The sequence below is a fragment of the Drosophila takahashii genome, chromosome 3L (assembly GCF_030179915.1).
Source record: "Drosophila takahashii strain IR98-3 E-12201 chromosome 3L, DtakHiC1v2, whole genome shotgun sequence".
In the NCBI taxonomy this organism is placed as follows: Eukaryota; Metazoa; Arthropoda; class Insecta; order Diptera; family Drosophilidae; genus Drosophila; species Drosophila takahashii.
Genome location: NC_091680.1, coordinates 26,891,650 through 26,911,572, shown reverse-complemented (window position 1 = coordinate 26,911,572; position 19,923 = coordinate 26,891,650). Strand labels below are relative to the sequence as shown.

At 41.0% G+C, this 19,923-nt stretch overlaps 2 protein-coding genes across 2 annotated transcripts; one reads left to right on the top strand and one right to left on the bottom strand.

Moving 5' to 3' along the window:
• Positions 1–817: 817 nt before the first annotated feature.
• On the top strand, positions 818–1,657 carry VhaM9.7-b (Vacuolar H[+] ATPase M9.7 subunit b). The gene is made up of 3 exons (XM_017146379.3): positions 818–1,039; positions 1,093–1,140; positions 1,243–1,657. The coding sequence occupies exons 1-3, from the start codon at positions 945–947 to the stop codon at positions 1,367–1,369; spliced, it is 270 nt and encodes an 89-aa protein (XP_017001868.1). The 5' UTR covers positions 818–944; the 3' UTR covers positions 1,370–1,657.
• Positions 1,658–5,317: 3,660 nt separating this feature from the next.
• Positions 5,318–15,857, bottom strand: Wnk (Wnk kinase). The gene is made up of 10 exons (XM_017146398.3): positions 14,468–15,857; positions 13,833–14,005; positions 10,967–13,778; positions 10,779–10,910; positions 8,795–9,649; positions 7,438–7,857; positions 6,327–7,359; positions 6,193–6,257; positions 5,962–6,133; positions 5,318–5,905 (listed from the first exon to the last, which is right to left on the bottom strand). The coding sequence occupies exons 1-10, from the start codon at positions 15,380–15,382 to the stop codon at positions 5,775–5,777; spliced, it is 6,708 nt and encodes a 2,235-aa protein (XP_017001887.2). The 5' UTR covers positions 15,383–15,857; the 3' UTR covers positions 5,318–5,774.
• Positions 15,858–19,923: the final 4,066 nt, after the last annotated feature.

The window sequence follows — 19,923 nt, the reverse complement described above, 5'->3', positions numbered from 1 at the left end:
TTCAGTCAGAAGTTTGCAACGCAGTGAAGGAGACGTTTCCGACCCCATAAAGTATATATATTCTTGATCAGCATCACTAGACGAATCGATCTAGCCATGTCCGTCTGTCCGTCCGTCCGTTTCTACGCAAACTAGTCTCTCAGTTTTGAAGCTATCGCGATGAAACTTCCCCAAAAGTCTTCTTTCTATTGCAGGTAGTATATAAGTCGGAACCAACCGGATCGGATAACTATATCTTATAGCTCCCATAGGAAGGAAACGTTAAAAAAATTCTAGCTTCGGTGTTTTTTGAAATAAAACCTTCTACTCTTGGAAATATTATTTTTTAAATATTTCAGAATTTCGAATAAAATATTTTAAAAATCGGACGACTATATCATATAGCTGTCATAGGAACGATCGGAAAATTAATGGGAAATTAATTGGAAACAAATTATAGCTCCGTTGGTTTTTATTGTATTCTCCTTTACTTTTGAATTAAATTTAACAAAAATCGGACGACTATATTATATAGCTGCAATAGGGAAGGATAAAAAAAATAATATTACAATAATACGAAATTTAAAATTTTTGCGATTTGTAAGTTAATAGGAACGATCTGCAAGGGTATATAAGCTTCGGCTGGCCGAAGCTAGCTTTCTTTCTTGTTTAAAGGGTAGGCTTTGAAAGTATTTTTTGTTTCAGAGTGTAGTTTTAATTTTTCAATTTTCATCGTTTTTTTTAAAATTATGGTGTGACTAAAACATCGATTGCCGCCAAAAAACATCGATGTTTCTACAAAATTGTAAAACATCGATGCATCGATGTTTTCATCGATGTTTCTCATGGGACTGTCCGTCATGTGATATTCGTTGCTCGAGAAAAAGTTCCGTGATCGCGTTGTCCACCTTTTTATTTTTATTTCGCCCCAAAACACTTCGCGTCGAGTCCTTTGAGCCTGCACAATGGTTTCCGAGTGGGTGGCACCGATCGTTATCACCAGCATTTGGGCCTTCATTGGCGTCATCTGCCCCTTTTTCGCTCGAGGTCCCAACAGGGGGTAAGCTGTTTACTTAACTTTTTGGAGACAGCCACTAATTTATCTTTTCCCAGGGTGACTCAATGCTGCCTTATGCTCACTGCAGCAACCTGCTGGCTGTTGTAAGTATTATACATCAACTTAATCAGCTCGATTAGCTGCGCCACTGCGTAGCCGTCCTCGTTCCACGTCGCAGGACTTATCAATGACATTTCCCATTGCAGCTGGCTGTGCTGTTATATGACGCAGCTGAACCCGCTGATCGGACCCAAGCTAAGCATGAACGAAATCATGATCATGGCCCGCGAGTGGGGCAATCAGATCAAAGACACCATGGATGTCACCGTCTAATAATGTATTCGTTTCACTTGTTTTGTTATTGTTTCTTTACCCGGATGTTCATACATTCTGTATTATTAATTTCAACTTAATGTTCGAGGCATAAAATAAATTGTATTAGCGATTACGCTTTGGACAAACCCGTTATAGAAAATCATAGATAAAGAACATATTTGTAAATCTAGTACGTGCAAAAATGTAAAGTTAGCCTGGACTTTTCGGCCAACATTCCCATTACATCGAGTGTCTTAAACTGAAGATTGAAACTTATAATAAAATAAATGTACACTTAAAGCTAAAGGTGTTCACAAGTGTTCACGATTGTTACTCATAAATGTACTTGTTGATGGTGTGATCTGACTAGGGACAATAAAATTTGAAAGACTTTAGATAAAAAAATATCTATTAATAGTTTCTGCGGAACATATACTTTAAAATTAAAAAATAGATTTCAATCGCCGTTTTCGGAAAATGGGCATTTTTTAAATTGATTAAGACTCGCCCTTGATCCTCTTTTTAAGGATTTATCGCTAATTTTTGGAAATATAGTCTATTTTCCGGCTATTGGAGATTGTTTCATAATTATACGACAACATTGATTCCAATGATCAAACTTAACCGAGTTATTTTCTGGTTAAATACAAATTAAAAGATTAAATTTTGAGACTTATCCAGCCCAAGGATCCTTCCAATCTCCCACCCATACATAAATATTGAATATTTCTCTCTATACCTTAACAATTTGTCTTAACTTGTATCTGGTCCATAGTCCTAACACTTTTCATATGAACTGACCTTTTGGAAAATACCATTATTTATTCCAAAATGCTGGATGCATTATAAGCACGATCACCAGTCTGCGCCCCTGAACGAAACCTTGCGCTTCGAACGAACGCCAAGAATCTGCATTGTGAGTCCCAACTATCTAGCTCTTACAGTTTCCGAGATCTCAGTGTTGCAGTGAGTAACATAAATATTCGTTTTTTTGCAACCTCAAAAATGAATAAAAGGTATAAAAGCCAATTGCAGATTTCACGAATAAAAATTTGACTACAATAGCAACATGAATTAATAAACAAAATATTTCATAATTCAAAAAATAAAATTTTAAAATTTGTCACCCTATTGTTCCTATGGGGACTATACTATACAGACGTCCGATCGGAACGCGCTTTTGCCCTGATCAAGGTATGCACAAAAAAATACGATTTGGAAAGATTCATGTCAATATTTTTACACTGCACGAAAAATCTTCAGTTTTTGCAAGTTATATCCAATTGTTCCTATGGGAGCTATGGAATATAGACGTCCATGTTTTAGGATGACTGTAAAAGTTTTAAGTCGCTAGCTTTTAAACTGAGTTCGCAAACGATATTGAAACAGACGGACATGGCTATATCGACTCGCCTATTGATCCTGATCAAGAATATATATACTTAATAGCAGGGACCGAAAATAACTGTTATTGTACATTTTTCTTACCAAAAAAATCATGCACTTAGAAGAGTCCTACAATTTTTTTAAATACACCATTATTTTTGTTGGCCATTGTAGTTTACAAATCCGTTATGATTTTTATTTATTTGATTTTTATAATACAACTCAAAAAATAACTGTTATTTGTTGATTTTTATGTATAACTGTTATTCTCTTGAAATTTCAAAAAAAATTAAATAATTAAAAAAAACATTTAAATAACTTACTAAAAATCTTTAAAAAAAGCCAACCGTGCATTTTTTATAACTATATTTTTTTAAAATTTGTTTTACCCACAAAATCGCCATAAATCAAGTTTGAGTTTTATTTTTGATCACGACGAATTACTGTTATTTGTCAACTTTTATTATAAAACTCAAAAAATAACAGTTTCAGTTTTACTTTACGAATCCGAAAATAACTGTTAAAATGTGATTTTTAACATAAAACTCATAAAAGTTACGGTCCCTGCTTTATAGGGTCGGAAACGTCTCCTTCTCTGCGTTACAAACTTCTCACCAAAATTATAATACCCTCTGCAGGGGTATAAAAATGTATCTAAGTATAATTTTGAAAAAATCGAAAAAATGTTTTTTCCTTTAAAAAAGTCTTTAGGGTTTGAAAAATAACATACCATAAGATAAGTCCGGCCAAAGTGTCTAAGTGTCAAAATTTTCCATTCTGCGGCGATGCCTCACAGGTATATCCTGGGCACCTGGGCACGTGTTTTTCTCAAAACCACTTTTTTTTGAGACGGCCGGACACATAACTCAAATAAATCTTAACCGATCGATCGGTTATTCGTGAAAAAGTTTTTTTTCTTTTCAATCACTCACCATTTTGCAAATAATCAATATATCAAAAAAACTACGTGTGTCGATAGCTCTTGATGTATAGAAACTAACCAAACTTGAAAATATTTGTCCTTTAGAAACCTTTTAAATTTAATATGTATGTAATAACACAGGTACACAGCCAAAAATTTCCACGCACCATTTCAAATTTTCCATGATAATTGGGTGCTACTGAGTAAAAGTCCCATACAAACATACAGTTACGATCATAAAAATAGTAGTGCACTTACGTTACGTTTTAAAAGTTTCACTTTGGCTATATTTCTAAACCAATTTTTTTAAATTATGGCATAATTCGGCAGCTCATGAAAATAGTAGTGCAAGCGTTAATGACTAAAAAAATAATAAAGCGCAAAGTTTTAAATCTGCTAATTTTTTGGAAATGAACTTTTTTTTTATTATTATTACAACATGTTTTTAGCTGGACGATCATACACTGTCGTTATCCTTTGGGAAACACATAAAACCGGTAATAACAAAAAATAATAAAATGTGGTGGTTGAAATGCAAAAACATCTACATTTTAAAATCATTTTGTACCTCTTCGGTTAATTTAACACTATTAAGAGTAAAAACTTATTTTAAAAACTAAAATTTAGCGACTAAAGCATTTATAATTCTTGACTACTTAAAAACCAAATTTAAAAATAGAAACGCTGAATCTGGAATCCCTGGAACTGCACCAAGTGAGCATTACTTTATCTGCAAGGGTATATAAGCTTCGGCTGGCCGAAGGTAGCTTCCTTTCTTGTTTTATTTTATTATCCACTCCAAAATGTTGTCAAATTTTGAATAAGTCATGGCAATCTCTAGAACTAAGAAATTAAATACGTTTACTGAACATACATAGAGAAACATAGGTACATGTTTACTCGCATTCTATAAAGACCAACAAAATATTTAGTGAGAGAAAAGCGTTGGGCATGATATTTTCCTTCAGAAAATAATTTTTTCATAAAATCTCGCGAGCAACCAATGTCCCGATCGGAATGAGACGATTTTCAGGAATTTGAAATTGACGGAAATTGGTTCGTAATTTCTTCAACTGCTAGCGCTTTAAGCTCAAATTTTTAATGCAGCCCTTTGATGTTCTAAGGAACCTTCAGTAAACACGGCGCGCTATTGATGCCCTTGGACTATTTGAGCCCCCTTCTCCCCTACTAATTTAAGAAAAAAAATATTTTAATATTTTAAGGTTCAGGTACAGTTTGTAATGTGCAGTAGTCTTACGTATTTAAAATAAATACTGAATATTAAATTCATTGCAAATCTACGAAGCTCATGACATAGAACCGGCCGGAACCAATGTCTCCGCGGAGAAGGCTGACGTGGGCATCGCGTCGGAGTCCTTTGCATTCGGCGAAAATAAGGTCTACTCGATGAATGCGCTGGCCAAGCTGGAGGAGAACATCCCGACCAACATCCGCCCAAGGAGCTTTACCGCCGAGCCGATGCACTGCGAGCGCAAATTGTATGATAAATGCGTCCCTCAGCTTCTGTTCTTCAAGCATATTTTTAAATACAAAAGCACACTTTTTTTGTCCCCACTCTGTGTGCATATTTGTCACTTAACTGGACTACCGTCAATAACTATAAATGTTTGCTTGCAAGGTAAATATTAAAAAAACAGTTCGGTAATAAGTTATTTATTTAGTAACTACGTAGTATGTATACATCACTTTGAATAAATGATGACTAATATATAATATTCCTATATGCATTGATATTATTACATTATCGAAATGTTTATTTACAGTTTTTTTTTACTAATAAAATGTACAAATTCCTTAAAAAGTTCATACAAAAATTTAATATTTATTTTAAACAAATAAACGAAAGCCAAGATCGGAAATTAGGATTTTTTTAAATTAAAAGTGAAACAGAAAGAAAAATATAAAACAATGGCATATCAACAAGAAGCGTTTGACTAATATTTACAGACAACCCCGTAACATTCGACCACTTTTTACTTAAAATCTACCTCCAGATCCACTTCCTTAAACTCGAGCCAATTATATTGCCGAGAACATAGAGTAGACCTGTTGTATGGCTTGTCAAAGGTGCATGAAGCAAAACATTTAGCGCAGTTATGTGTTTCCGGAGTTAGTGGATGTCGTATTCGATGAGGACGGAGCTGCAGGAGCTGCCAAGTTAGTTGGAAGCTGTGCGGTAGCTGCTGAATAGTAAGCTGCAGTCGCTGGAACGTTTGTGCTAATAGCTGAAAAATCATCCGAGACTTAGTATTTATTTGCTAAGATCATAAGTAAAACTTACATTGGCGTAGTGCCTTTTGAAACTTTTCGTATTCCACATAATGTTTTAGACGCAGCTCGTCCTCTTCGATGAGTTGTCTTTGACGCAACAGCAGCAGCCGTTGGTGCTGGTTAGTACCCAAGCGCGTGTTGCACAGTTGGTTAACCAATGAGTCTAAATTGTGCTTAATGTCCTGCAGAAGAAACTGTCTTTTTAGCATATCAATTGTTTATGGTTTTGGCTTGATCTTACGGATTGTATATCGCTCGGTAACAAGTGCGGATGCGTTGCCGCTAAAGACACAGGCTCTTCGGTAACTGCAAAAAATGATATAAAAATGATAATGATTGAAGAATGACATAGTTGTTTACAATAGATTTGTTTACCTTCACCAGACGTGGCATTAAAAATTGGTTGCATAACGTGTTGAATAGGCTGTGATGCCTGCTGGGATGCCATTAGAGGGGACTGTTGTAACAGATGATTTGGAACAGCACCTTGGAAACTTTGTTGAGCGGTCACATGAGCTCCTGTCTGCTGGTTGTACATTCCCGGCACACTTTGTTGCTGCATGTGCGATTGCATCTGCAACTGATGTTGTTGTTGCGAGATCATTTGCTGCTGAGCCGACATAGTCTGCATGGGTGGAAGCTGATGCGGCATTCCCTGGGCCATGCTCACCACCTGGGGGGGAAGCGAGTGAAGCTGGTTGGGCTGCGTTTGGATGAATTGATGCTGAGGATGGGTCTGTGTGCTGGGCAAGTTATATTGCTGTGATCCCTGCTGGGATCCCTGTTGCTGTTGCATCATGATTTGCTGCTGCTGTTGCGCCAGGAGAGGCATTTGATTCGGTTGCTGTTGTGGTTGAATCGGCTGCATCGGTATAGATTGCTGTTGTGGCTGCTGCTGGTGCGTGTTAACCATGGGTGGATGGCCATTAAGTGGCGTCTGTTGTGGCATATTCTGATGCACAAGCTGTTGCTGCGGCTGCAGGTTTGATATTTGTTGCATATGTGTGCCATTTTGATTAATAACTTGTGGCACCACAATGCACTGCGCCCCAGCTCCACTAGCAGAGGTGGAGGTTCCTCCAGGCAACTGGTGGATCGGCTGGGTTTGTTGGTAAATCAACTGAATTCCGTTAATGGCCAGCGGAATATTTTGAATAGGAGAGCTGATGACTTCGGTTGGAGTATTAACCACACTACCGTTCTGCACTGAATTGTTGGCCTGTATATGGCCTCCAGGGCCTGCGACCTGCAGGTCGATCTTTAGTTGGCCCTGTGCAGGTTCCTCCACACCGGTTGAAGTCTTCTGCTCCTGAACACGACTGACACTGAAACGCGAAATTTTACGCGCGCTTGGATTCACGACCTCTTCAATTTGTTTAGGAACTACCGACAAAGTGGATGATGCAGACTAAACACAAAATAAAGTTAAAAAAAGTAAACATTTTAGACATAAAAAACAAAAAAAAAGGGTATACGTGATTCTTACCTCTTCTGCGTTTTCGACATTTCGCAAAGCTGCTAATTTCTTTTCCAAATCTGCAATCGAGTTCTGATTGATTGATCCGTTGCTGGGATTTCTTTGCGGAGGATCACTGCTGTTTGTTGTAATGGATGTGGTCGATGGTTTTTCTAAGCTAGGCTGTTTGGACAGTTGCTTCTCGTGACCCGTGCCAATGGTAATGCCAACTGATGCCTCAGTTGGAGTCGGATCCGAGTTACTAACTGTCCCTTCAAGATTAGTGGAGGTTTGCAAGTGCACATCGGATCCCATGCTGTTGTCGATGGAAGTGCGCCGTGAATTGTAGACGGACGAGCCAGAACCCCTAGCGGATGTCAAAGCAGCAGTGGGAGTATTCTGACCCACTGAAGGTGCTGATGGCCCTGCTCCGTTGTTGGATTTGCTTACCTATGAGAATCATATTTAATTTATTTTAAGAAATATTTGCACAATAACATTATACATTCCGATCGGAAAAAAAAACAAAGGCGACTAAAATTATTATTAATTATTATTACTAATAAACCAAACAAAATTGTATTTACAATTTAACAAAATCTGTAAAGATGTGGGCGCTAGAAAAATTTTAAGGACGTTTAAGGCGATTGTGGGCAAGGCACCTTGATGAAACAAACTTGCGGAGGAACCCCTAGAATCCGAGATCTCAGCGTTCATACAGATAGGCAGACGGACGGACGGACATGGCTATATCGACTCGGCTAGTGACCCTGATCAAGAATATAAATACTTTATAGGGTCGGAAACGCTTCCTTCTCCCTGTTACATACTTTTGCACGAATACAATATACCCTTTTACTCTACGAGTAACGGGTATAATAAGAAGCTTACAAAAATATGAACCTCCGCGTCAAAGAGCTATAACCGCATTTTTAATAGCAGAAGAAAGGTTAGAAAAAAACCACAACAAATGTACTCCATTTTAGATCGAAGAGTCAAAATGATCTCCTTTACCCTATAACGTTAACAGCGAAAGTAAGTTTCGTACTGTTATTACCTCAGTACTGGAGCTAGACCATTTTGCAACGTTCCCTAAAATGATGTAGGAAAAAGTTATAACCAAAAGAACAGCCTCTCCGATTATACCAGTCTTATTCCAATAGCTCTTTATTTATAGCTTCTATGTCTAACCAAACTTTTCCTCTTATTAGAGCCCCCCTCTCCCCTAACTTTGTAAGAAGTAGTCGTTTTGATTTTTGACAATTTAAAAACAACATTTTAAAATTTAAATAGACATACCTGCAAGGGTGTATAAACTTCGGCTGGCCGAAGTTAACTTCCTTTCTTGTTTTTCTTTTTTTTACTGTATAATATAATTTTAAATTACCTCTTGTGTCTGTGTTGATCCAGAAGTAGCTTTCAGTGAGGACATGGCTGGGGCTGGGGAAGCCTGGTGAGGAGCCCTGTTATTGATCGACGCTACTACCGCTGAGGCAAAAGCGTGAGCATGAGTTATGTTCTCCAGTTCTATCTTTAACTGCTCCAGAGTGTTGGCTGCTCCGGTTCCCTGGTTTGCCATTGCATGGGCGGATTTATCTTTGGGCTTCTCTGCTTCCATTGCGATGGCTTGCTGAGCATTTTCCGAAGGTTCAAATGAGGCCTTGTTGGGCATATCAAAGGTTATTTTCACAGCGGTCAAATCGTCAAGGCTTCTAGTATGCTTTAAGTCTTCTTGAATCTTCAGGTGACGATTCAAGGGTAGATTCAGGCTACGGGGAGCACCACCGCCGGTCGACTCCAAAAGCTTCTGCATTCTAGCGATAGCAAGGGAGCAAGGCTTCTGGTTGACAGTCAGTGACTCCTTGATATCGTCGAGCTGTGGTTCCGGACCAGTTGGAGTAATATTGCTGTCAGGCATATAGTCAATCGACAGCGAAGTATATTCAGATGCCGTGCTTGTCTTGCGGGAAACGGATCCCGACCCAATAGTCACGTCATTGCTGCTATTGGGTGCATCCCTCGATGCGGTTGATGAGGAAGACATGGTCGACGTGGTTGTGGGTGGGGTTCCAACATTAGCCTGGGGTTCTTGCGCATTCGTTATGTTGGATACATGTGGCCTGGCATCGAAAGTTAAATTGGGGTTTGACGGTTCGGTGCCTCCTCCGCTGGAAGGCAGAGTTTCCACACCATGGATAGTGGGTTCGAACATTTTGGTAATGTCGCTGGCGGTTTCATCCCGCTAAAATAAGTTAGATAAATGTGAGTTAAAGTAGTCAAGCAAGTTCACAAGTATTTAAAAAAATGTATTGAAAGTGAAACCGAAAGGAGCAGAAGAAAATAAGTAATAGTACTCCTAAATAAAGATTTTAAAAATAAGATCACCAGTTTACCTAAAAACTATTTATTTGCTTTGGGAGCCATAAAAGGGTAGAAATTTGATTGTTTAAAAATTATTTAAATCCCCTAACCGGAGTTGTTGTAGAAAAGAAGAGAAAAAAGGTTTTACAAAAATAAAGTAATTTTATAATTTTTAGCTGGCAATAATTGGTTTAGGATGACGGACAAAATGTACGATTTCAAAATCGATGGCACTTTGTTGATAACTCTGAAAACGACTTGCAATAATATTATTAAAAATAAACATCAAATAATTTTAACAATAATTAATTTTCTGAATTAATTCTAAGAATAAAAATAAAAACCTCGTAAGTAAAGAAACATTTTAGCTAGGAAAACAATAAGTGTTTATAAGCCCAGTGCACTCAACACTTACAGATCTATGTCTTTGGTGTGACCTAAACGTGGAACGCTGTCGAGTTAGAGACGCGTGTCGGACCTGTTTTGTTATAGTAGGGATAGACAATCAAAAAACATTGATTTTGTGATATGGATAATAAAATCGCTTAGTTAAGTATTTCACGGAATCGTTTTCGCGTCATTTTCTTGACATTGAATCGCTGCTTTTCAGAAGAAAAGGAAGGAAACGGACTCATTTATCGGTGATATAACTTAAGGCTTTTTTTTATCGCCAAAAAATCATATCTATGAAGAAATATACTTATATTTGTGAAAATTAGTTGTGATGCTTAAACTCTTAACATGTATAATTTTTTTAAGATCGGACTTCTAACACTACATAAAATTTGGGTGAAGATAGGTGCCGCCATGATGCAATTTATCACCAATAGGAACGAAGGGCTTTAAATGTAATGTCATTCCTTAAAAAGATTGTTGATTCATGTAAGTGTTTGTTCATCCAACAAACAGTATCCATCTCTGCGTTTAAAGAACCCTGAGGCCTCGTAAGAACAGTCTTCATTGAATAAGAAAGAAATTTCTGTGGAAGTAATTTTGGGATATCGATGTACCTTTTCAATATTGCGGCGATAATTAGTCGGTATAGGAATTTGATTAGGATTCTGTTTGACTTGGTCAACAATTTCATTGATCATTTCCACAAAAACTGAACTTTGGCAATTAGAAAGCAAATCTTGGGCGATCTGAAAGACAAAATAGTTGATGATTGAGTGTTGCTTGTATTAAAAGTTTGTCTCACCAATTTATTGGCAATTTCAACCGGATTAACGTCTCCTATGTCGAATTTAAATGTAATCGTTTTAAGTTTGTTTTCCATGTGGCAGTTTATGACACTGCCCTCGTCCACACTGGTAACGCTTAGCTTCGGAATCCTTTCGTTGCCGCTTCGATTGGAACGTCTTGGTTTTTGGGAACGTGAAGCAGCGCCCTGTTGTTTCTGCTGCTTTTCCGCATCTACAGCTGTTTGGGGGTCTGTTTTGGAAGCACCTTCGGTGTTAGTTTGGGTACTATTAACAGACATGGTTTCTGTTGCTGTCGGTAGCTCCTGGTTGACTTGGATTTGATTCAGATTTTCCTGTTGCTTTGGGACTTGCGAAGGAATCTGTGAGCGCTGTTCCGCTTGGGGTTGTGGCTGTTGTAGTTGATGCTGTTGAGCTCCCGGTATCAGCTGAGGCTGCGGGGGCTGCTGATGCTGGGCCAACGGTGGCTGCTGTTGGATCGTAGGTTGCTGCGGCTGCTGGCTTATAGGCTGCTGTGGTTGTTGTTGCTGGGGCGGCTGGCTATGTAACAACTGCTGCAATTGCTGCTCTAAAGGCATTGACAACTGTATTGGTTGCTGAGTGGCCTGTGCCACAAATTGTGGTTGCTGCGAAGGAACGGCCGAGAAGCCTGCAATTTGCTGCTGCTGGGGATCACCGAGAGGAACTTGTGGGGGTTGCTGGTTGAACGACTGCTGTATTGCAGGAGCCACTGAAGTGGGTGGAACTTGCATCTGAACTGGAAGCTGCATAGGCTGCTGATGTTGCTGCGGTGCCATCACCTGAGATCCCGCGACTAGTTGTTGGTGTTGTTGCTGTGGCATGGTCTGAGCATACTGCTGCTGCTGCTGCTGAGCAAACTGCTGCTGTTGGAGCTGCTGTTGCTGGAGTTGCTGTTGTTGAATTTGCTGTTGCTGCTGCTGTTGGAGTTGCTGTTGCTGAAGTTGTTGCTGCTGGAGTTGCTGCAGTTGATGCTGGGCTAATTGCTGCTGTAATATCTGTTGTTGGTGCGAGACCGCCGCTTGTTGGTGCTGCTGTAGGATCTGTTGTTGAATTTGAAGGGGCTGCGTTAGCTGTTGCTGGTGGCCAGCCTGTTGCATCGCGTAAGCCTGTTGCTGCTGCGCAAGCTGATTCGGATGCAAGGGAATCGGCGCCTGTGGTTGCTGCTGCTGCTGAAAGTATTGTTGGGCCTGTTGCTGAGCCATTTGTTGCTGCTGTGCCAGGTCCGGTGCCTGCACGTTCGTGTGCATGAGCTGCTGCAGTTGCTGCTGCAACGGAATCTGTTGGCTCTTTTGTTGATCTGGCAATGTTTGTTGTTGTTGTGGCTGCTGCTCGTGTTGCTGTGGTGGTAAAACCGTTTGTGGCTGTTGTTGCTGGGCCACTTGCTGCACTTGAACTTGCTGTGGCATTTGCTGCATCATTTGTGGCTGCTGCTGTTGCTGGTTTACTTGTTGCTGCGGCAAGATCTGGTGATTAACGGTCGGTGCAGCAATAGATTGCTGCTGTTGCATCTGTTGACTGCCCGTCGGGGAGATAACCTGGTTGCCTGCCATTTCCTGCATGGTCGGATTGGAGTTCTGATATGAAGCCAGTTGCGGCGGTTGAATGTAATGCACAGTTGGCTTCTGTTGCATGGGAATGGCCGGTGAGGAAATGGCTTGCGGCTGCACCGAGATCAACTGGGGGACGCCCGCAGGACCTGCGACCTGAAGTGGCTGCTGGATGCCACTGTTCGGAATCGAAGTGTTCGAGCGTGCTGACAGTTGTTGTGGCTCGACGCTGTTCGTGGAGAGAGCTAGGCTAGTTTCTGAATCAGTGTTGAGCAGGTCGTACTTGAGCTGCAGGCGCTGATTCCACTTTACGCCGTCCTCCTCGTCCTCGGACTCCTCCTCCTCTTCCTCGTCTTCGTCGACGTTGGTCGGTAAACTCTCACGTTGTTTTTGTAATGCAAGTTTCTCCAAACGCGACTTCTCGTTTTGCAGCTTGATTTGAGTTTGACGCTGGGCACGCTCCTTGAGCAGCGATACAACTTGCACCTTCAGAAGTCGAGCTACAGCGCGAGAATCATCCTCGGATATGATATTTTCCTTCATCATTTCCTGCGCAATCTGCTCGTACTCATCGTGCTTGATGTTGTACTCGAACTGGATCGCCTCGTTCTCTTTGTGTCGCGACGAGCGCTTTTTTGGGTCCATGAAACGCAGCCGGAACTCGATTATGCTGATGCTGGGATCAGAAAGAAACTGTTCGGAGGCAGTGGGCTCCACGCGTATGCCGATGTCCTCGTCAAAGAACTCTGATTCTAGAAGTTCATTACAGCTGGGGCGATCCTCCTTTTTTAGTTCGATGCACCGCTCGATAATGTCGCGCACGTTGGGATCCTCCACCTTGGCCAGCGCTGCTGGCTTTATGCCCGAGATCACCTTCTTGTAAATCTGTGCGGGACCCTTGCACTCGCTATACGGATATTCGGAGATGGCCATCTCCAACATGCACATGCCGAAGGCATATACGTCCACCGACTCGTCGTAGTGCTCTTCGTACATTTCCGGGGCCATGAACTCCGGCGTTCCAATCACAGATTTCGCGTGGGAGCGGTTCTTCAACGTTGCCAGGCCCAAATCGCCGATTTTAACACTACCAGTGGTGCCAGTTATAAAAATATTATCACATTTCAAATCACGATGAATTATAGGAAATTGACGAGTATGCAGGAAGTTGAGGCCTTTCAGGATCTGGCGACACCATGACTTCAATACCTTTGGGTGTATTTTCTTGAATCGTTTCAAATAGCTGCAAGTAAATTAGAGTTTATATTTGTGAATCAAGTGCCACTTATACTCTTACGATTTCAAAGTTCCAGATAACATTAGTTCGGTGACTAGTACTATATTCTTCTTGCGGCCGATGGGAAACTCCCAATATGTATAGAACCGCACAATGTTTGGGTGCTGAAGTTTCTTCAGCATGTCTGCCTCCTCGCGGAATCTGGTGCGTTCACTTTTCTTCACTTGCTTGTCCTGTAAAAACAAAAACACAAATTGAAATAAAAATAAAAAAATTAATAAAAAATGATTCATTCATTTAATGAGTACTCATATTGTCAGGACCGTAATCCATTATATAACATGATTATATAATCAAAAATCTTGATAACCATTATCTTTCTGATAAGTAACTTATGCCAGCTTGAGCCAATGTTCAGTTTGACTAATTTCGCTTTGTTTATCAAGTTGATATTATCAACATAAAGACATTTTAAAAGAAAAAAACATTTTTTTTCTGATAAGTTCTTAACTTCTTCTTTTTTACCAAAAAAAAAAAATATATTCTTCAACTTAGCCACCGGACCTCTTTTTTAATACAAAATTTTCCTTGTAAAAAAATGAAATTAAGTCTGGTTTAAAGACTTCAATGAAAAACTCGCATTTGAAGTAAACTTATTGTTGTACCTTAAACATAATAACTTGGTAAAAACCTACCAGTAATTCGCACCAGGCGACGGGAACTCCAGTCAACGTGTCCAGGCCACGATAGACAGTTTTAAAGGAACCGCGTCCGACCTCCTTGTCGTACTTAAAGAAACGCCCGCACGGAGACATGGCCACCGGGTCATCGTCCTCATCGCTCTTACTCTTGGTGATCGATGTGGCCGATGAGGTGGTGGACACTGTCGACGTGGAGGGTAGCAGGGATGCGGAAGCATCCGGAGAGGACCCAGTGACAGTGGCTTCCTCAGCGCTAGCCTCGGCGCTCTCCGACTTCTTGGCTATACTATCGATACTCTTTGGCTGCTTTTCGCTATGACTTTCGGTATCATCCTTCTCCTCTACCTGAAAGCCAACGCGCTTGACGCCGCTGGAGTGCTTGGTGGAGGACCTTAATGGCACATCGTCTTCAGTCTTCTCGATTGCAAGACTCCGTGACGCTTCGGTAATAATGTTGTCGATGATGCCGGCCACCTGGTGGGAAGCGGCATCCGTAGCATTTGACCGCGTAGGCGTGCGGAACTGTTCCTCCAGGTGCTCCGCCTCGCGGGACAGCATCTCGATATTGTCATCATAGTCGCGCGGAAACTCCGTCTCGAGCTCCACGAATTGCAGTGGATTGGTGTTCCTGCCCGACTGCTCCACATTTTTTCGGACAAATCGGATGTTCTGCACGAAGTTTGCCGTCAGGGTCGTGGGCGTGGTCTTGGACGAGTGCAGTGGCGCCTGTTGCTTGATCAACGGCTCTATGACCGTGTCCGAGGAGGATTTCCTGGCCTCCATTTTCTTGGTGTCTGAGACAACCGCTTGCGACGTCCCTTTGACCGACTTGTCTTTTTTGGGATTGCCCGAAGCTAGACCAGTTTTCTGGTGGCTCTTGGCATCTGCAGGCTCTGTTTTGGCATCCATTTTGTCCTCATTGTGTTTCCTGCTCTGATTGTCCTGGGAGCAAAGCACCTCTACATCGGTCGTTTGCTGCTTGTTCAGAGCGCCGTTGTTGTTGTCGTTGACTTTCGGTGCTTCGACTTCGACTTTTGGGCTCACCGTTGTCTTTCCGGAAAGGGAGTTACTGGAAAAGCGTCGAAGTACCCGCACGAAAAGGTTACTTTTGCTGGAAGCCGGTGGTGTATGCGTGGTGTGCAGCGTGGGCAGAGAGGAAGCTGGCTCGATGAGTGACGATTGGATCGATGTGGTGCTGCTGGTGCTCGTGTGTGCAGAAAGTGCGTCCTGCTTGCGAGTGGGCTTTCTGCTCAGTGTGTCCTTTAGTTTTGATGTCGGGTTCGAGCTTTGCCTAGAGGAGGCAGACCTATTAAACGAACGGTGTCCCGACTTTTGTATATTAGCTCCCTGCACAGCTTGCTCCTCGCTAGAAATGGAGGTATTCCTAAGATGAGAAAATCAAATAACAGGGATTAGATTGTTGTAAATAAATATTTGAATGTAAATACTTAATGCAAGTGCCACATATTTCTCAGTAAATTTCCTTTATATAAACAGTTTTATAAACAATATTTATGAGAAATAAAGCGGTTTCATTTTACGAGATTGGTGAAGGTTTCAATAACTATTTCCTTATTATTAAAATCCACTAATGTGTAGGGAATAAACCAGCAATATCTGGGACGAAACGAACATTTTTCACATTAAATTCTGTTGAAATTGAACGATCTATAATAGGAAGATATTTCTGTGTGAAGTTCTTCCTTACGAGCATGGGTTTTATAAATATTATATATATTTTTTCTCAACTGCTCTTCTATACTTGTTGAAGAAAACACCTTCGCCATTTCTTAGGAGCCCAAAGACTTATCTTATTTCCTCAAAATCAAAAATATATTTTGAAAACTTCAACATTAACCAGAAATATCCCCTCCTCCTTGTAGTAATTAATCTTGCATGACTCCAGCCACCCACCTTTGAGGTTGCGTGGTGCAGGAGGTAGTACCATCTTCGCTGATGGCGCTTCCCTTCCGAGCACGGTTCGCAGGTACGACCTCTTGTTGTCGTACAAAGTCGCAGAGGGTTTGTCCAATTTTGCAAGATTTTCAGCAGCAGACCACCACGTTTAATCTGGAATGAGAGTCAAGGCGGGGGATGAGTACTGGAGGGCAGGGGCTGTGTTCAAGGTTAAATTCCGGCAGTGTTCACTGGATGGTAAGGCGGGGGCTGGGCCGGAGGGGTGACCATTCCACCCACTTTGTTCGTTGCTGGGTGCCGTCGCCTGAAATATCGCTTACAGCTGGGTGGAAGAGGCAGCGCAGCCGTCTCCTGGAGGCCGAGGTGTACGCTTTCCATGAATCACTAGTTTCGATTGCACTACGTTCGTCACTGCTCTGCCGTTCTGTTCTATCGCGGGGGATATGTGCGTATGTGCGGTACGCTGGCTATACATACATATTTATGTACATTGATTCGGGGCAGGAAGCATATGCAACGGCTATGATGTCATGGTTCAGCGCCGCTCCTTCCGGAAATCCTCCGCTCGACGGGATCAGAGTTCGGGACGGGGACTAGGGCTCGTACTGCGACTGTCCGACCGTTCGCATCGAGGTTTTCAGTTTGTGATTGTGGTGTTCAAAGGTAATTCGAGTTAGCAGGTTTTCATATTACAGCACTGCGGATTTGCCAGTCTTCCGGGGGAATCTGTCGCCACCACAAGGGGGTCAATTGCATTGGACGCGCCCGGGAGCCAACGGGAAATTAAAGAATTTCGCCTGAATTTACTTTCACAAAAAAAATGTACAAAGCAACTTATTTCGTGATATATCGATAGCGAATTATTGTTACACAAGTGTTATCGACGGAGATGCCAACCCGGCACGGTTATCATTTTGTCTAATATATGTAATAGGGTCTTCCCACAGAGCTCCGTTGAACGGATGGTCCGTAAGGTTTTGCCGTTCCGAAAATTTCCCAGTTAGTCCGCCATCCAATTTTGACGGACTTTGACGGGCTCTTTTATGCGATAGTTAGGCGATGTTTTCTCGGTGCAACTCTGAATTCTTCCTCTTGACTGTGAAATCAAATCGATGGCGGGAAAAATTAAATAATGCTTCAGCTCATTGTTTTTTGGGTTTTTTTAAATTATTTGTAGTTTGTTATGAGCGGAAAAGCGTTCGCAAGCAGGTTGCTATGTGTGGGCCAAAATGTAAGCTGTTGTGCGTACACCCAAAAAAAAATCGATATGAATCGTAGGTCAATTTGACCTTTTTTAGGATCATTTTTAACTTGATATGGGGACAGGTAAATGTGATATGGTCGAAAATGTAAGAACGAAAATTTTCATTATTCCTGACCAAAACTTATTCTAGTGCGAGCGAGAAAACATGCTTGAAGTACGTCAGTTCGAATTTCGAATACGTCTTTCTTGCTTCCACTCATGTCATTTTGCTCGCCATATTGATTCTTGCGCTCTTTTTCGAAGTTAAGCCTAGTACTCAGTTCGGCTAAGAGTTTTACTAGTCGAAAAATATTAATATTTTAGGGTGACCGAAGTTTTCGGAGTTCATCCGCAATGCATGTAGAATGGTCTTACTCTCAGCAAGCAAATTAACTGGCGCCAATTTTGAAATATTACAAAATGATAAGCCGACCTAGGTCGCAAGCTTTAAATTTGCTGTTGGAATGAGGATATATATTGCTGCAACTCCTACAGGCAGTTTTCCATTGGTTTTTGGGGTTTTCATTCTATTTATAATATGTTATTGGCACACCGCTTCTGCACAAACACAGCCAAAGATCAAATTTTTTATTCTTTGGGCCGCGGCTAAAGGCGTTCATCAGAATTCATCCGCTAAATCTAGTATTTTAGTGGTATTTTCTTACTATTTCCTTAGCTCAACTGAGTACCGAGGTGGGAAAAAGTCCCCGACTAAGGGCTTTAGCTACCTATTTGCCTCTCGCTTACTCCTATGCTTAGCTAGCAGTTTTCGTCGTACTGAGTACTAGGCTTTAGAGAATCTCCGAGAGAGAGAATTCGGCAAAATGATATTATTTAATGTAAATTTTATGAATATTTCAGGTAAAAACGATATGAGTAGGAATAACCAGAAAATTACCTGGACTTATCGATTTTACGGCGACGTGCTTTTTTTTGTGTGTACGAAAACATCAATGTTTGCAGCAAAGTGTCAAGATATGTTCTGCACTTCGTAAATATAACTAATATTAATTAGAAGTGTACTTTATACTCCTTAAAATCAGGATACCATTTCTGGTCAATTCTGGTTTTGGACCAAAGAGTCTTACGTTTTTATTAAAGCCCAGTACTCAGTTCGGCTAAGAGTTTTACTAGTCGAAAAATATTAATATTTTAGGGTGACCGAAGTTTTCGGAGTTCATCCGCAATGCATGTAGCATGGTCTTACTCTCAGCAAACAAATCAACTGGCGCCAATTTTAAAATATTACAAAACGTTGAGCCGACCTGGGTCGCAAGCTTTAATTTCCCTGTTGGAATGGCGATATGTATTGCAGCAACTCCTACAGGCAGTTTTCCAATGGTTTTTGTGGTTTTCCTTCCATTTATACATTGTTATTGGCAAACCGCTTCTGCACAAACACAGCCAAAGATCAAATTTTTTATTCTTCGGGCCGCGGCTAAAGGCGTTCATCGGAATTCATCCGCTAAATCTAGTATTTTAGTGGTATTTTCTTACTATTTCCTTAGCTCAACTGAGTACCGAGGTGGGAAAAAGTCCCCGGCTAGGGGCTTTAGCTACCTATTTGCCTCTCGCTTACTCCTATGCTTAGCTAGCAGTTTTCGTCGTACTGAGTACTAGGCTTAAGCCTAGTACTCAGTACGGCTAAGAGTTTTACTAGTCGAAAAATATTAATCTTTTGGTGTGACCGAAGTTTTCGGAGTTCATCCGCAATGCATGTAGAATGGTCTTACTCTTAGCAAGCAAATTAACTGGCGCCAATTTTGAAATATTACAAAATGATTAGCCGACCTAGGTCGCAAGCTTTAAATTTGCTGTTGGAATGAGGATATGTATTGCTACAACTCCTACAGGCAGTTTTCCATTGGTTTTTGGGGTTTTCATTCTATTTATAATATGTTATTGGCATACCGCTTCTGCACAAACACAGCCAAAGATCAAATTTTTTATTCTTTGGGCCGCGGCTAAAGGCGTTCATCAGAATTCATCCGCTAAATCTAGTATTTTAGTGGTATTTTCTTACTATTTCCTTAGCTCAACTGAGTACCGAGGTGGGAAAAAGTCCCCGACTAAGGGCTTTAGCTACCTATTTGCCTCTCGCTTACTCCTATGCTTAGCTAGCAGTTTTCGTCGTACTGAGTACTAGGCTTTAGAGAATCTCCGAGAGAGAGAATTCGGCAAAATGATATTATTTAATGTAAATTTTATGAATATTTCAGGTAAAAACGATATGAGTAGGAATAACCAGAAAATTACCTGGACTTATCGATTTTACGGCGACGTGCTTTTT